Source organism: Magnolia sinica, chromosome 3 (genome assembly GCF_029962835.1).
Source record: "Magnolia sinica isolate HGM2019 chromosome 3, MsV1, whole genome shotgun sequence".
Taxonomy (NCBI): domain Eukaryota; kingdom Viridiplantae; phylum Streptophyta; class Magnoliopsida; order Magnoliales; family Magnoliaceae; genus Magnolia; species Magnolia sinica.
Window position 1 is genome coordinate 11,771,548 of NC_080575.1, and position 18,928 is coordinate 11,790,475.

Consider the following 18,928-nt stretch of genomic DNA (forward strand, 5'->3'; position numbering starts at 1 on the left):
AGCGTAAGAGACCTCACTACCCGCTTGTGGACAACCAATCACCAACAAGGCCTGAAGGTAGCGGACCCATTTACGAGCTGGTTAGACCCAGCCTAGCAATGCCTCCTCACACCAAGCAGGTAAGGCCACACCCCTATCTAACCGACTACACGACAGTGGGAGTCGCGGCCTAACGGTATAAGGCCCTCGTGCGCTCATGTATTCCACCCAGTCACGGCGTTTGAGCATATCCTTGGTACCATGGAAGTTTTGGGAATTTCACTCATGGGCATCTTATGCACCCGGTATGCTCAACTAATATTTCCGGTGTCTAAACATACGGCCATCCACGAATACCCCTGTGGAGGTAAGGCCCTGATGAAGTAAGGGCGGATATCCACAAGCTGTGCAATGCCAGATGCATGAATCACACAATCACCCATGCATCAATCCCAAGCATCCATCTCTCGGGGAGATACCAACATGTCCTACACAATGGCACAACTATGGCCAATCACACCTCAACCAAGCATGCATATGATGCGTATGGGAGTGGGCCATGAAGATGAATAGGGGTGCCAATGAGGTGAAGATGAACTCTCTACCTAACCATAAGGGTCTAGGTACTTAACCAATTCCTCATAAGGAATACAACCTCTAGTGGGGGCCCATATACTTGGGGTAGCCCACGAGACTAAGGAGAACAATGGTATGGGCCTAAATAGATGAAACGGGCCTAGCAAGGGTCAATAGTGGACCTTTAACCACCCATAGAAGCCCATGGGCCTACCTTAGGGCCACCAATGTGGACATCTAACCACAATTGGTCCCCAAGAGGTAGCCCATCTCTAATTAATCATGGATCAAGGCCCAAGGCCCACGCAACATCAGAAATAAGAAACGGTCAACCATAATCATACCACAAACACTCATGTTGGGCTTCAGAAAGGCGGCCCAAGGCCTATCCAAAACATGGGTCCAAGGGAAACACACATAGCCCAACCCATAATTACCATTATGGGCCCATAGGGGAAAGGTTAGGGCCCAACATAAAGGCCACTAATCTCATATATTGTGGTGGCCTAGTAGGCAGCCCATTGCTCAAACCACATGGGCAAATGTCATGCTCTTAGTCAAGTGAGTTGGGCCTACAACCCGGTCCAAGTATAAAGTTGATTTGGTAGGCAACCAAGGGCCCATCTACTTGTGTAATCCAGCCCACTAACCCAACACAATAGTATGGTAAAATGGCCCAAGAGTTCAATGAGCCTATCTGGAAAGTCCCAGCCCAATTGGGCCTAAAGAGTTCAACAACTAGCTACATTCATGGACCCAATTAAATTCAACTATGGTGGGCCTCAAAAGTGCATTTATTAAGCCCAATATTTAAGGAACCAAAAGTATAAATTATTTCCTCTAAGATCTTCACAGTGTGGTGGGCCTCACTCCTCAAAATTTCAGCCCAAAGGCTAAGCATAATTATAACATGTTGTTGTCCTAAATTTGAGCACTCCATTGGAGTGGGTTCAGGGCCTCTAAAACTCTGGAAATTGAGGGCCAAGGCCCCTCATCATGCATACAATGAGAGGAAACCCAAAAAGGTGGCCCACCATTAGAGGAAATATTTTTGAATTATGGTTTTATCAAGGCATATTGCTGGACTGCACAGCAGAAAATCTGGCAGTCCAACTATCTTGGCCCATTCTTTTGGATGCCCAAATGAGGTCTGTTGGAGCTGAAATTTTACAGAGTGACACTACCATAGGTGGGCCACACCCCCACAAGATTTCAGAATTTTTGGACATCTATAAATATTTTAATTCATTCAAAGAAATCAATGTCCTGAAAATCGGACTAATCTGGACACCATGTTGTAATGGGCCAGTCCAGCCATCACTATGGTGTGTACAGGTGTCCATTGGCCTCAAAATTTTGTAGGTGGGTCCCACCATGGGTGTTCCACCTTCCTGTATATTTTTATAATTTTTACACACCCAAAATTATTTTAATAAATTTTGGAATTCTACCCTGTCCAGGGTGGATTGCTGCTGGAACAGTGCAGAAAATCCAGACTGTCCACCTCACTTGGACCACACCTTTGGGACCCCAATGAATGTCAGATGGGGCTGAAATTTGGGAGACATCAAGATGAGATCCCCACCTTTTAGAAAAGTATATTTGGTGGTTATGAATAGTCCCCCAAACAGTCCCAAAATCTGGTCCAAAATCAACCAGAAACTGTCCAGAAAATTCTGGACAGCAACATGTACTTGGATAAAATTAATTATATAAATTAAATAAAAAGGGAAAATACTCCAAGAACTAGGTGCTATGGCCCTCCCTAGTGGGCCCCACAAATGTGCAAAACAAATCCCAAGGTTACCACACTTGCATGCATCAATAAAGGTCAGCAAATGGGACACCCAACCATAGTGTAGGTGGGTATAGATGTCCCACCCTAGCTGGACTTTTCTGAACTATCCAGGCCCACCAAGTGGACCACACACATCATCAGCAATCATAGGAAAGGTAGAAGAAGAGAAAAAAAAAACATTCCGGCCATTGGGAGAATGCTCTGTCACTATTGAGCCTTCCCCAACACAATCACATCCATACATTACATTTCCATTTATATTTCACCATGGATCTTCATCATGCATGATCTACACTTGAGATGAATGGATGAGATATCATCCCAACCATGATGCAAGGGTCTAGATGACCCATCAAGTTATGGAATGTGGAGAACCCTCCATGATGGGGTCCATCAAGAGGAAACCCCATGCATGAGACATGCATGCATAAGATGGACCATTTGGCCACATCCAAGGAATTGTGTAGGATCTCCACCATTGATTGGTGGGTCCTACACTTTCCGAATGAAAGAAGAAGAAGATCTACACTATGAAAATGATATTGTATGGAATAAAGAAGCACCCACCTAAATATCTTCACCAAAACTTGGATCACCAAGCTCCAAATGCTCCAAGGAACCAAGATAGATGGATGAGATGGGTTTTCAATGGATGGATTAAGAGGAAAAAGGAGGAGAAGGGGCTGGAGAATTTGGAGATTTTTGGAGGAAGGTTACTAGGGAAGAAGAGAAGAAAGAGAAAAATGAGAGGGAAAGAGAGAAAAATCTCTTTTAAGCTAAGTAATCATGAGTTTCTTACCTTGGATAGAGAAGAGAAATCATGGCAATAGGGAGTTAGAAACAATGTCATAGGATTAGTAGGCTTTTTAGGTTAGTGGGTGGTGTTTTAGAGATGGGTGGTGTAGGGATAGGGCCTAGGTAGTGTGTTGAAAATAGTTCCAAGAGACGGGACCTACCTAGAAATCCGTGCACACCACCCTTAGGTGGGCCACATGATCATGATCAAGGGCTTAGAAAATGAAATGCACCCAACTTACGATCTACACATCGGATGGACACACAAGACGCGTCGTTGGAACCGCGGCGACGATGCGGTCGCAATGGCATAGGTCTCAACTCGATCCGAGTCGGGTCTTCACGACTGGGCTCACAGATGACCGCAAACACTATCCAAGAGTCACGGGTCGCCAGGATTTGACCGGTAGGACCGCGGGATCAAGATGGACGGAATGCATACTCACACACACACATGCACACATGCGAACTCGGGTCGGGTCTCACAACCCTCCTCACCAACAAAGAAATTTCGTCCTCGAAATTGAATAATCTAAGACAAAATAAAAGACAAAACACCACCATCATATAGCAATTATCATATAAGGCAATACAAACAATCATATATCAATCAATGAATACCACCATAAACTGATCAAGGAACGGCCGAAAAACCTCATTCATCAGCTGCATGAATATAGCGGGCGCGCTCAGCCGCCAGCCACTAGGCCTGGTGGCACAGATGATGGTGCGTGAGTGGCAGATGCTCGAGAATGTATCAGAGTTTGACTTTGAGTTCGGTCTGCAGTCTTCCATTGTTCAACTTTCGAGCTTGTCGATTCAACCCTCCTTAGTGGCCAGGGTGATCGAGGCTCAGCAAATGGACAAGTCACTTCAGGAGTACCGAGCAGAGGCCGCATCCGTAGAGCAGTCAAACTGGCAGATTGGTTCCGATGGTGGATTACGCTTCAGAGGCCGATTGTGTCCCGGACGTTCCAGAGTTGCGTCAGGATCTAATGACCGAGGCACACCGATCGAGACTTACTATCCACCTGGGCTCCACAAAGATGTATCGTGATATGAGGAGGCAGTACTTCTGGCAGGGGATGAAGCGCTAAATTACGAGTTTTGTGGCCGAGTGTGACACATGCCAGCGTGTTAAGGCCGATCATCAGAGACCCCCTGGTCCCTTCCAGCTGTTGAGCGTTCCAGAGTAGAAGTGGGAGCATGTATCGATGGACTTCATTGCAGGTTTGCCGAGGACTCAGCGCAGTCACGATACCATCTGGGTTATTGTCGATCGTCTGACGAAGTCGGCTCATTTTATTCCAGTACGTGCTTCCTGGTCTATGGACCGGTTAGCGAGGATATTCATTGAGGAGATAGTGAGACTGCACGGCATCCCAGTTTCGATCGTTTCAGACCGAGACTCCAGATTTACATCTCAGTTTTGGAGGGATTTTCAACAGGCATTGGGAGTCACTTTGCATCTCAGCACCGCATATCATCCGCAGACGGATGGGCAGACCGAAAGGGTCAACCAGATCCTTGAGGATATGCTCAGGGCTTGTGTGATCGACCTTGCGGGCAGTTGGAATGATCATATGCGCCTCACCAGTTCGTGTACAACAGCTATCAGGCAACTATCGGCATGGCTCCTTTTGAGGCACTTTATGGCAGACCGTGCAGATCTCCTAGTCGTTGGACCGAGGTTGGAGAGCGTCGTCTCTTAGGTCCCAAGCTTGTGCTGCAGACGTCAGAGGTTATTGATGTTATCAGGCAGAGGATGCGCACAGCTCAGAGCCGGCAGAAGAGTTTTGCTGATCGTCGGCGTCGACCCCTCGAGTTCGCAGTCGGGGACATGGTGTATCTCAAGGTCTCGCCTATGAAGGGCGTGGTTCGCTTTGATGTGAAGGGCAAGCTCGCCCTGAGATGAATCGGACCTTTTGAGATTACCGAGTGCGTGGGCGCTGTGGCCTATAGGCTTGCCTTACCTCCTGAGTAGTCTGAGATCCACGACGTGTTCCATGTTTCTATGTTGCGGAGATGTGAGTCGGACACTATTCCTGTGATTGATTGGCAGCCACTTGAGGTCCGTGAGGGTGCTTCCTATATTGAGCAGCCGATTCGTATCCTTGATCGGAAGGAGCAGGTCCTCAGGACCAAAGTCATTCCCTTGGTGAAGGTGCAATGGGGTCATCATTCAGAGGCCGAGGCGTCTTGGGAACGCGAGGCCGAAAGTAGAGAACGTTATCCCCATTTGTTTGATGATTGATTGATATAACTCCAAAATAGGAGTCGCGGCCTAACGGTATAAGGCCCTCGTGCGCTCATGTATTCCACCCGGTCACGGCGTTGGAGCAGATCATTGGTACCATGGAAGTTTTGAGAATTTCACCCATGGGCATCCTATGTACCCGGTATGCTCAATTAATATTTCCGGTGTCCACACATACAGCCATCCACAAATACCCCTGTGGAGGCAAGGCCCTGATGAAGGAAGAACGGATATCCACAAACTATGCAATGCCAGATGCATGAATCACACAATCACCCATGCATCAATCCCAAGCATCTATCTCTCGGAGAGATACCAACATGTCCCACACAATGGCACAACCATGGCCAATCATACCTTAACCAAGCATGCATATGATGCGTATGGGAGTGGGCCATGAAGATGAATAGGGGTGCCAATGAGGTGAAGATGAACTCTCTACCTAACCATGAAGGGTCTAGGTACTTAACCAATTCCTCATAAGGAATACAACCTCTAGTGGGCCCATATACCTGGGGTAGCCCACAAGACTAAGAAGAACAATGGTATGGGCCTAAATAGATGAAACGGGTCTAGCAAGGGTCTATGGTTGGCCTTAACCACCCATAGAAGCCTATGGGCCTACCTTAGGGCCACCAATGTGGACATCCAACCACAATTAGTCCCCAAGAGGTAGCCCATCTCTAATTGATCATGGATCAAGGCCCAAGGCCCACGCAACATCAGAAATAAGAAACGGGCAACCATAATCATACCACAAACACTCATGTTGGGCTTTAGAAAGGGCGGCCCAAGGCCTATCCAGAACATGGGTCCAAGGGAAACACACATAGCCCAACTCATAATTACCATTATGGGCCCATAGGGGAAAGGTTAGGGCCCAACATAAAGGCCACTAATCCCATATATTGTGGTGGCCTAGTGGGCAGCCCATTGCTCAAACCACATGGGCAAATGTCATGCTCTTAATCAAGTGAGTTGGGCCTACAACCCGGCCCAAGTATAAAGTTGATTTGGTGGGCAACCAAGGGCCCATCTACTTGTGTAATCCGGCCCACTAACCCAACACAATAGTATGGTAAAATGGCCCAAGAGTTCAATGGGCCTATCTGGAAAGTTCCAGCTCAATTGGGCCTAAAGAGTTCAACAACTAGCTACATTCGTGGACCCAATTAAATTCAACTGTGGTGGGCCTCAAAAGTGCATTTATTAAGCCCAATATTTAAGGAACCAAAGGTATAAATTATTTCCTCTAAGATCTTCACAATGTGGCGGGCCTCACTCCTCAAAATTTCAGCCCAAAGGCCAAGCATAATTATAACATGTTGCTGTCCTAAATTTGGGCACTCCATTGGAGTGGGTCCAGGGCCTCTAAAACTCTGGAAATTGAGGGCCAAGGCCCCTCATCATGCATACAATGAGAGGAAACCCCAAAAAGGTGGCCCACCATCAGAGGAAATATTTTTGAATTATGGTTTTATCAAAGCATATTGCTGGACTACATAGCAGAAAATCTAGCAGTCCAACTATCTTGGCCCATTCTTTTGGATGCCCAAATGAGGTCCGTTAGAGCTGAAATTTTACAGAGTGACACTACCACAGGTGGGCCACACCCCCACAAGATTTCAGAATTTTTGAACATCTATAAATATTTTAATTCATTTAAAGAAATCAATCTGTCCTGAAAATCGGACTGATCTGGACACCATGTTGTAATGGGCCGGTCCAGCCATCACTATGGTGTGTACAGGCGTCCATTGGCCTCAAAATTTTGTAGGTGGGTCCCACCATGGGTGGTCCTCCTTCCTGTATATTTTTATAATTTTTACACACCCAAAACTATTTTAATAAATTTTGGAATTCTAACCTGTCCAGGGTGGATTGCTGCTGGAACAGTGCAGAAAATCCAGACTGTCCACCTCACTTGGACCATACCTTTGGGACCCCAATGAATGTCAGATGGGGCTGAAATTTGGGAGACATCAAGATGAGATCCCCACCTTTTAGAAAAGTATATTTGGTGGTAATGAATAGTCCCCCAAACAGTCCCAAAATCTGGTCCAAAATCAACCAGAAACTGTCTAGAAAATTCTGGACAGCAACATGTACTTGGATAAAATTAATTATATAAGTTAAATAAAAAGGGGAAATACTCCAAGAACTAGGTGCTATGGCCCTCCCTAGTGGGCCCCACAAATGTGCAAAACAAATCCCAAGGTTACCACACTTGCATGCATCAATAAAGGTCAGCAAATGGGACACCCAACCATAGTGTAGGTGGGTATGGATGTCCCACCCTAGCTGGACTTTTCTGAACTATTCAGGCCCACCAAGTGGACTACACACATCATCAGCAATCATAGGAAAGGTAGAAGAAGAGAAAAGAAAAAACATTCCGACCATTGGGAGAAGGCTCCGTCACTATTGAGCCTTCCCCAACACAATCACACCCATACATTGCATTTCCATCTATATTTTACCATGGATCTTCATCATGCATGATCTACACTTGAGATGAATGGATGAGATACCATCCCAACCATGATGCAAGGGTCTAGATGACCCATCAAGTTATGGAATGTGGAGAACCCTCCATGATGGGGTCCATCAAGAGGAAACCCCATGCATGAGACATGCATGCATAAGATGGACCATTTGGCCACATCCAAGGAATTGTGTAGGATCTCCACCATTGATTGGTGGGTCCTACACTTTCCGAATGAAAGAAGAAGAAGATCTACACTATGGAAATGATATTGCATGGAATAAAGAAGCACCCACCTAAATATCTTCACCAAAACTTGGATCACCAAGCTCTAAATGCTCCAAGGAACCAAGATAGATGGATGAGATGGGTTTTCAATGGATGGATTAAGAGGAAAAAGGAGAAGGGGCTGGAGAATTTGGAGATTTTTGGAGGAAGGTTGCTAGGGAAGAAGAGAAGAGAGAGAGAAATGAGAGGGAAAGAGAGAAAAATCTCTTTTAAGCTAAGTAATCATGAGTTTCTTACCTTGGATAGAGAAGAGAAATCATGGCAATAGGGAGTTAGAAACAATATTGCAGGGTTAGTAGGCTTTTTAGGTTATTGGGTAGTGTTTTAGATATGGGTGGTGTAGAGATAGGGCCTAGGTAGTGTGTGTGTATAGTGTGTTGGAAATAGTTCCAAGAGATGGGACCTACCTAGAAATCCGTGCACACCACCCCAAGGTGAGCCACATGATCATGATCAAGGGCTTAGAAAATGAAATGCACCCAACTTACGATCTACACATCGGATGGACGCACAAGACGCGTCGTTGGAACCGCGGCGACGATGCGGTCGCAATGGCATAGGTCTCAACTCGATCCAAGTCGGGTCTTCACGACTGGGCTCACGATATTACCGGACATTCTAACGACGCGTTTTGTGCGTCCATCCGATGTGTAGATCGTAAGTTGGGTGCATTTCATTTTCTAAGCCCTTGATCATGATCATGTGACCCACATAGGGGTGGTGTGCACGGATTTCTAGGTAGGTCTCATCTCTTGGAACTATTTCCAACACACACTACCTAGGCCCTATCCCTACACCACCCATCTCTAAAACACCACCCACTAACCTAAAAAGCCTACTAACCCTATAACATTGTTTCTAACTCCCTATTGCCATGATTTCTCTTCTCTATCCAAGGTAAGAAACTCATGATTACTTAGCTTAAAAGAGATTTTTCTCTTTCCCTCTCATTTCTCTCTCTCTCTCCTCTTCTTCCCTAGCAACCTTCCTCCAAAAATCTCCAAATTCTCCAGCCCCTCTCCTCCCTTTTCCTCCTAATCCATCCATTGAAAACCCATCTCATCCATCTATCTTGGTTCCTTGGAGCATTTGGAGCTTGGTGATCCAAGTTTTGGTGAAGATATTTAGGTGGGTGCTTCTTTATTCCATGTAATATCATTTCCATAGTGTAGATCTTCTTCTTCTTTCATTCGGAAAGTGTAGGACCCACCAATCAATGGTGGAGATCCTACACAATTCCTTGGATGTGGCCAAATGGTCCATCTTATGCATGCATGTCTCATGCATGGGGTTTCCTCTTGATGGACCCCATCATGGAGGGTTCTCCACATTCCATAACTTGATGGGTCATCTAGACCCTTGCATCATGGTTGGGATGATATCTCATCCATTCATCTCAAGTGTAAATCATGCATGATGAAGATCCATGGTGAAATATAAATGGAAATGCAATGTATGGATGTGATTGTGTTGGGGAAGGCTCAATAGTGACAGAGCCTTCTCCCAATGGCCGGAATGTTTTTTTTTTCTCTTCTTCTACCTTTCCTATGATTGATGATGATGTGTGGTCCACTTGGTGGGCCTGGATAGTTCAGAAAAGTCCAGCTAGGGTGGGACATCCATACCCACCTACACTATGGTTGGGTGTCCCATTTGCTGACTTTTATTGATGCATGCAAGTATGGTAACCTTGGGATTTCTTTTGCACATTTGTGGGGCCCACTAGGGAGGGCCCTAGCACCTAGTTCTTGAGGCGTATTTTCCCTTTTTATTTAACTTATATAATTAATTTTATCCAAGTACATGTTGCTATTCAGAATTTTCTGGACAGTTTCTGGTTGATTTTGGACCAGATTTTGGGACTGTTTGGGGGACTATTCATAACCACCAAATATACTTTTCTAAAAGGTGGGGATCTCATCTTGATGTCTCCCAAATTTCAGCCCCATCTGACATTCATTGGGGTCCCAAAGGTGTGGTCCAAGTGAGGTGGACAGTCTGGATTTTCTGCACTGTTCCAGCAGCAATCCACCCTGGACAGGTTAGAATTCCAAAATTTATTAAAATAGTTTTGGGTGTGTAAAAATTATAAAAATTTACAGGAAGGTGGACCACCCATGGTGGGACCCACCTACAAAATTTTGAGGCCAATGGACACCTGTACACACCATAGTGATGGCTGGACCGGCCCATTACAACATGGTGTCCAGATCAGTCCGATTTTCAGGACAGATTGATTTCTTTAAATGAATTAAAATATTTATAGATGTCCAAAAATTTTGAAATTTTGTGGGGGTGTGGCCCACCTATGGTAGTGTCACTCTGTAAAATTTCAGCTCCAACGGACCTCATTTGGGCATCCAAAAGAATGGGCCAAGATAGTTGGACTGCCAGATTTTCTGCTGTGCAGTCCAGCAATATGCCTTGATAAAACCATAATTCAAAAATATTTCCTCTGATGGTGGGCCACCTTTTTGGGTTACCTCTCATTGTATGCATGATGAGGGGCCTTGGCCCTCAATTTCCAGAGTTTTAGAGGCCCTGGACCCACTCCAATGGAGTGCCCAAATTTAGGACAGCAACATGTTATAATTATGCTTGGCCTTTGGGCTGAAATTTTGAGGAGTGAGGCCCACCACACTGTGAAGATCTTAGAGGAAATAATTTATACCTTTGGTTCCTTAAATATTGGGCTTAATAAATACACTTTTGAGCCCACCACAGTTGAATTTAATTGGGTCCATGAATGTAGCTAGTTGTTGAACTCTTTAGGCCCAATTGGGCTAGGACTTTCCAGATAGGCCCATTGAACTCTTGGGCCATTTTACCATACTATTGTGTTGGGTTAGTGGGCTGGATTACACAACTAGATGGGCCCTTGGTTGCCCACCAAATCAACTTTATACTTGGGCCGGGTTGTAGGCCCAACACTTGACTAAGAGCATGACATTTGCCCATGTGGTTTGAGCAATGGGCTGCCCACTAGGCCACCACAATATATGGGATTAGTGGCCTTTATGTTGGGCCCTAACCTTTCCCCTATGGGCCCATAATGGTAATTATGGGTTGGGCTATGTGTGTTTCCCTTGGACCCATGTTTTGGATAGGCCTTGGGCCGCCTTTCTGAAGCCCAACATGAGTGTTTGTGGTATGATTATGGCTGCCCGTTTCTTATTTCTGATGTTGCGTGGGCCTTGGGCCTTGATCCATGATCAATTAGAGATGGGCTACCTCTTGGGGACCAATTGTGGTTGGATGTCCACATTGGTGGCCCTAAGGTAGGCCCATGGGCTTCTATGGGTGGTTAAAGGTCCACCATAGACCCTTGCTAGGCCCGTTTCATCTATTTAGGCCCATACCATTGTTCTCCTTAATCTCATGGGCTATCCCAGGTATATGGGCCCCCACTAGAGGTTGTATTCCTTATGAGGAATTGGTTAAGTACCTAGACCCTTCATGGTTAGGTAAAGAGTTCATCTTCACCTCATTGGCACCCCTATTCATCTTCATGGCCCACTCCCATACGCATCGTATGCATGCTTGGTTGAGGTGTGATTGGCTATGGTTGTGCCATTATGTAGGACATGTTGGTATCTCCCCGAGAGATGGATGTTTGGGATTGATGCATGGGTGATTGTGTGATTCATGCATCTGGCATTACATAGCTTGTGGATATCCGCCCTTACTTCATCAGGGCCTTACCTCCACAGGGGTATTCGTGGATGGCCGTATGTCTGGACACCGGAAATATTAGTTGAGCATACCGGGTGCATAGGATGCCCATGAGTGACATTCCCAAAACTTCTATGATACCAAGGATCTGCTCCAACGCCATGACCGGGTGGAATACATGAGCGCACGAGGGCCTTATATCGTTAGGCCGCGACTCCCACTATCGTATAGTCGGTTGGATAGGGGTGTGGCCTTACCTGCCTGGTGTGAGGAGGCATTGCTAGGCTGAGTCTGACCAGCTCGTAAATGGGTCCGCTACCTTCAGGCCTTGTTAGTGATTAGTTGTCCACAGGCGGGTAGTAAGGTCTCTTACACTCGTTTGACTGTGCGGGGTCTGCAAAGCGACAGTCATTCAGCAGTGTAATGGACCCCGGTGATTTCCTTATGATTGGAAATGTACTTGACTTATGGTTTGGATATGAGCACTGACATTACTTACATCGCATTAACATTGGCTGTACAAGCAACCCCTTCATGCATTGCCTTGGTATGGCACCCATTACTCATTGCATGGCGTTCATGGTAAGCCTTGGTAAGGCTAGTGATATGCTCATTGATCATGCTTCTCTCCTTATACCTCCTACTATTCTTCTGTGCACCATTGTCACACACTTACACCACCCTTTAAGCTTCTATAAGTTTATGCACGATTGATGCGTGCAGGAGACTCTAAGTAGGCGCCGTAGCAGCAGAGCGTGGAGTAGAGTTGAGCAGTGAGGACTCCAGTGTTGCTGATTTCTCTCTCTTCTCCTTTTATTCTCATGTATGTCCTTTTGGACCTTATGGATGATGTAAAAGTTCAAATTTTTAGTGGATTTTACGATATATGCCTTTATTATTCTCAAATGTACTTACTGTGATCTTGGGTATGCTCGTATTGGAAATGATTATACTATTATGAAAATCCTCCTTATAGGATCCCAGGATCGGAATCTACCTCAGGAGCCGAGAATGGGGTATTACGGAGGCTGTTGCGGCCAGAAAAAAAATCCCCCCAACACACACACACACACACACACACACACACACACACACACACACACACAAATCCTTGCTATTACCTCTCTCTCCATAGATTACTGTCCTCTACACCAAACCTCCATTGCCATTTGCCTACTAATGCTGAGGGAGAAGAATATGTTTTTTTTTTTTTTGAAAGGTAAGGATTTTATTGATAAAGAAAAATACAAGAAAGACAATCTAGAAAGCTAAAAAAACAAAGAGAAAGCACAAAAACTAGACCATACAAAATCTGTCCCTCGACAGACCAACCCAGGAAGAGCTGAGAGGCCATACAAAATTTGCCTAGCAATGTTGTGAGGGAGAAGAATATGTTTCTAGGAAGATATCTAGATGGGAGATGTTTCTTTGGCACAACGATGGCCAAAGTTATATGCATTGACCCCTGGGAAAGATACGGCTATTAAGGATCATCATAAGGCGTAGGGCACAGTTGCTATGATCATTGGAATTCATAAGAAATTTTTGGGATTACAAAATACCAATGTTTGAGGAATTAATGTATGTGCTAAAAACAATCATCTAGAGCCATCTGAAGTGGAGAAATTGGATCCATGATCCATCTGGCAAGTTCTCATTGAAAAGGCAATCATTCTGGATGAATATGAGAAGTCCACTTGTCCATAGTATGGCAATATCATCCACCACGTTGGGCCAAGGCTTTTGTTGGTTTGCAGTGGCAAACGAACTCCTAAAAAAATTTGCAGAACGGGAATTTTGAATTTCCCAACAACTACTGCCATGTGTTGGAGCTATGCACGAAATGCCAGCCTTTTACTTCTTCGTTGTTAATTTGCAAGGTAAGTGGTGCTTTCTCTTACAAGCCATTGGAATATCCTGGCTGATGTTGTCATTAGTGACAAAGCATTTAGAGGATTGGACAGCTGGCCCTTTTACAAAAGGAGGGCAAATAAGTTAGAACGTACTTCCAATGGCAATCATATGGACTATGTAAGGAATGCAACAAAAGGATATTTGAAGAAAAAGAAATTAGATGTTCAAAAGATTGTCTAGTGCATGGTGGGAGTCTAGTTGTCATCCCTCAACCTATGGGAGTCTAGTTGTCATTATGAAAATTATCATATCATCCCTCAACCTATGGGAGTCTAGTTGTCTTACTTAGAAAGTTAACATGTTGCCCCATCATTAATGAAGGTCCTTGTGGGGCACCAAATCGTCTCCCAAGTCCTTAGTTAATTGCCTCACTGGCTTTTAATGCGAGTGTGTATGCATCATACATCTTAAATACAACTGCGAAATCTTATATTCGGGTTAGGACAATTAAGATATCTTGAAATGAAAGCCAATTTATTTCTTATATCCGGATATAAGAAATGAAAGCCAATTCATTTCTTATATCCAGGTTAGGACAATTAAGATACCTTGAAATCTCTCTTCTTCTTTTTTTTCTTTTAAAAAAAAAAAATTAATTAATTTCATTATCTTTAAATCTTATGGTCTTCATAATCACAAAAATGTACCCACGATGTCAATGTATGGAACCTTTCGTTGTATTCATTTACCAATTTATTCCCTTGACGTATATTGTGACATCATGAAAGAGCAACTGTAACAAATGTTACGACCCCCTACAATGATCATTACGGATTTTTTTTTCCATAATGGCCATTACGACCCCATAGTGCACAGTGGTTACCACCATTGATGTTACATCTGGGCCATTACATAACCATTTTGTAATACCTTGGATACAGGTCATGGGCATAAGTCGTAGGTAGGGACATCCCTTTAACTTCTTTTCATCTTTTCCCAATAATTCACTTTCTCCTAACCTTGACAGACCCGTTCGGTTTAGAGATCGTCCTACAATGCTAACATATGTTTGGAAAACTTCATCCTATTAACTTAACCTTCCAATTGTCCACAATATTGTTGTACTTGAATACCTTTTTCACTTTGCTTAACCAATCGATGAAGCTGTTAACATGCAAAGACTATGGAATTCTTGGATTTCTACCTTAACTTCAGGCTCTTTGTCATGTTCCAACAAACAAAAGATTCGATGATTGTTGTCTTCAGAGGCCGAAGCCACCATTGTCTGTTAGGACTTTGGTGGGGACCTTCCTCTATGTGTCCACATACTCCCAACTTCAATCTTTGGTTCCCTTCCACATTGATGCTCTCCCACTTGATTAGTAAGATTGCTTGCCATATACGTGAGTTGGTTTACTCGCTCTATAAGTGCACAAATCAATTAGGTTGCTTGCGCAAATCTATCAAATTGCTTGCGCAAACTCTTCATGTGTCACCTCCTTCGAAGTCATTAGGAAATGATGTAGAATCGAAAAACCCCAACAATGACCCGTTCAAACACCAAATTGTTACAACTCAATTATCAACCAATGAGATCTCGACACCCAAATCAGAAAGAAATGAATAAGTGTATACTCACATGAAATGTTGGAGTAGAGATGGAGAAATAGCTTTACTGATATTCAAATTTCTTCTTAGAAATGTGGAATGCTCTAACTCCTACACCACCACCCCTTTTATACACCCTAAAGAAAATCCCCCTGAATCTTTAATAAAGATCCCTCACCTATTAGATTGATTTCAGATAATCTATACTTTATTTAAGATAATGAAAACCCCACCAACAAAGATTTGACCTAAAATAGCAAAAACAAATCTACTAAATATCTCCAAAATCTTCAACCATGTCTTCAACACAGGCCCCTATATTCCACAAATGGCAAGTGTGATCTCTGACATTAGGCCCCAAGTCTTGTAACAACTAACAAACAATTCAAGATCACCACATGTTGGGGCCTGAGGTGGGCCGACATCACGTGGGGGCAAAAAATCAGACGGTTTTGCAACTCAGGTGGACCCCGGAGAAAATAAAGGGTGCAAGTCTCCTGCTGCCTTGTTCCCATTTATGTGGTCCACCTGAATTTTCGATCGGCCAGAATTATAGATCCCAATGGAAACTTGAGGTGACACAACTGATGGACGGCTTGGATGGTGTTCAGACATCATCTGGACCCCACCTCTTATTATTATTATCATCGTACCCTCGCCCAACGTCCAATGACCTTGGCCTGAGCTGGAAGTTTTGGACCCGTTCCAGCCCATTGGTCCTAGTAATATAGATCCCAGACCATCTTATGGTACCCAAAGACCTGTCTGACCATCTTGACCGTTTGAAATCCTTCGTCTCATAAGGCGGAAAAACCCAAATTGTGATTTCCTCATCATTCATATCGAGGGCCTTTGGTTCCAATTCCCGATTGCTTTGCATACGAGTTATTAGATTTGAAGAAATTACAAGTTGAAGTCTAATGGGATTTTTTTGCAATTCGATTCTTTTGTGCATCCAAACGCGACCTAATACGTTTCATTTCTAGAAATAGGTAGAATGGTGCCGAATTCAGATTTCAATGATCTGACGGTGGAGAGAAAGAAAGAGAACCTGTGATGAGAACATGGGACCCACAGTGCTTGCAGTAGTACACGAATAGATCGGATTCAGGACCGTCCGGATGGGCATCCTCGCTCGAGTACGTGTGCGTAGTCCTCTTCGGCATCGTCACCCACCGGCGTACGTTAGCGAGCAAGAGGGCGAAGGGTGAAGAGCGACAGCGCGGAAGAAAGAGAGCCGCTGTGCGTCTTTCTGGTATTTAGGGGAAAATTATTTGGTACTCTGGCAGAGGGTGGTGGTTCATACACGCGCAATCAAATTTTGTACCTGTCATGTATGGGGCAGAAAGTCGGGCGGGTTGGGTTGGGTTGGGTTGGGTCGGGTCTCAACCCTAGCCTAACCTAAGGTTCCAATATCTCGACCCAACCCAACCTCAGGTTAAGAATTCTTAACCCAAGTCTAACCCAAGCCAGCTCGGTTGGATTGGCCGAGTTGGTTAGGTCGATACATGATATTATTTCCATTGTTACATTAGTCTATTATATTTCAATACATGTCTTATTTTTTGTACCTATGATTTTATTGATTATACATATAATTATTTATCGTAAAAAATTTTATTTCTTTTCTAAATAAAAAACTAAAATATAAGACAACTACTCATTTAAAAGTCATGTTGGGTAGCACACAATTTATTTGGTAGAGAAATCTGGTATATCTTGTTAGCTTGCGTAATCGAAAATGACGTGGACTAGACCCGACGGCACGAGAATTTCCAGTGCCTTCAACAATGACGATCCACACTTAGTTATAATTTATAACTTGTATATCGATCAAGTTCGGGTTGGGTCTGGCAACCCGAGCCCAACCCAAGTTTTATTGGGTTGGTATTTATATAGCCCAAGCTAGAGATGGAACTAGATACATCCGACCTGAACCCAACCCAATGTTAGGTCAGGGGGGTTGAACCCGCCTGACTTTCAGCCATAGTCATGTAGCATAAATGTGACTCAATTTCTACCTCCAACTCATCCGACCGAATATAGATGGATTCTGAAACTAAAATCATAAAATTATGATCGAATGATCTGAAATTTTGATTAATGGCCATTTGTTTCGACCTTCACTCCACCAATCGGGTCTGTAGGGGCATTGATTTGGGATAGTTATCAGATGACCCATCCAAAGTGAGGCTCTTGATTTGGGCAATTTGCTTGACTCAAAGCTCAGAGTATCAATCTAGGGCCAGCCGGGCCACCCAGATATAATGTTTGGAATTGGTCCAGCGTAACATGCTCAAAGCTAAACAAATCCTTGGGATCCATTGGATGCTTTTAATATCTCTGAATAATTTTATTACGTGGCTGCAATTAGATTACAGCATTTTACTATAATATAAAATATAGCAAAATGGCATGTTTTAGATTACTAGTAAATTAATTTCAGACACCGGATTATTATATTTTTAATTATTTCAAATGCAGGGAGAGTTGCACCTTCTGTATTCCCACCATTCACTTCTTCTAATGGTGAGTGATGCAAGGACTGAAAGGATATATATATATATATATTTGTTGAGGACAAAACATTAGAGGTTCTACAATGTTTCTGAAAATAATATTGCAGACTTCGTTTCAAAAGCTTTGCCTAATCATCCCCTACGGGACTGTGTGTGGATGTTGATTGGTTTGAGCGCATCTGAGAGATTGTTGGGACTGTGCTCTAAAACATTAATGTTATTAGATATTGATATATGGCATGATGCATTTTATTATTCTCTACTAACTCTTGTGAAATATGTTTGTGTGGTTTGAAAGGCTTCGTTACTTATGTCATTGGGCACTAGATATTGCACATAACAACTTATTAGTTAATGTAGTGTTTGTGTGTGATGAATCTCACTGCCCTGGCTATGACTGTACATCTTTCAGAGTATATGTGTTGCCATTAGATGGATATCTCATGAGGGAACTAACTTAATTTAAAGATGGACAGTGTTCGCCAATTGGGGGCTAACTTGGTGTCAAACGGTCTCGTTCCCCTCGTCACGTAAAATGTGTAAGCAAGCCATAGATGGTCCCTAAGAATGGGGCATTTGGACGCTTGCATTGGCATTGATTACTAACAAGCGTCGAGCCTCGAAGACTCATCATGCCTATACTTGAATAGGCATATACTTGCAGTAGCTCCTTCAAACCCTTGTAATTAGGATGTGCTGATGGAGAGGCCTTGATGATTGTGCGTTGACTTTCCTTTGGGAGACTCCACACAACCATCAAGTGATTAAAATGTTAACCAGTATCTTTGAGGCTTTTGTTTCGACAAGATTTAAATGTATTGCAATTGGAGATATTTTATTCAATAATAACAAATAAATGATGGGAGAACAGTCATATCACGTGTTTTATTGATTTAAAGTTCATTTACATCCTCATATGTCCACTGATTCCGATATAAGGTGTATCAAGTGGACAAAACAACATTGAATATAAAAATAATCAAAATAACATGTTTGGTAGCATTCTAGCTTGCGACATGCTCTTCTCGATAGAAGAAGTGTTGTGCGGAATTATGAATCATTCAAAGATCATTCTTCTCTCTATTGACTTTGTCTGA

The 18,928-nt window shown here is 43.7% G+C and overlaps 1 protein-coding gene and 1 long non-coding RNA gene across 3 annotated transcripts in view; both read right to left on the minus strand.

Annotated features, from left to right (window-relative positions):
* LOC131239521 (UPF0235 protein At5g63440) overlaps positions 1 to 16,548 on the minus strand; it is a 30,114-nt gene extending 13,566 nt beyond the window's left edge. For both annotated transcript variants that reach the window (XM_058237266.1, XM_058237265.1), the window contains exon 1: positions 16,364 to 16,548. In XM_058237266.1, the coding sequence (XP_058093249.1) occupies positions 16,364 to 16,478 (115 nt within the window). In that variant the 5' untranslated portion in view covers positions 16,479 to 16,548. The remainder of the gene's footprint in view (positions 1 to 16,363) is intronic.
* Positions 13,051 to 14,337, minus strand: LOC131239522 (uncharacterized). Its single transcript, XR_009168259.1, has 2 exons — positions 14,027 to 14,337; positions 13,051 to 13,977 (listed from the first exon to the last, which is right to left on the minus strand). It is a non-coding gene; the product is annotated as an uncharacterized LOC131239522 (long non-coding RNA).
* Positions 16,549 to 18,928: the final 2,380 nt, after the last annotated feature.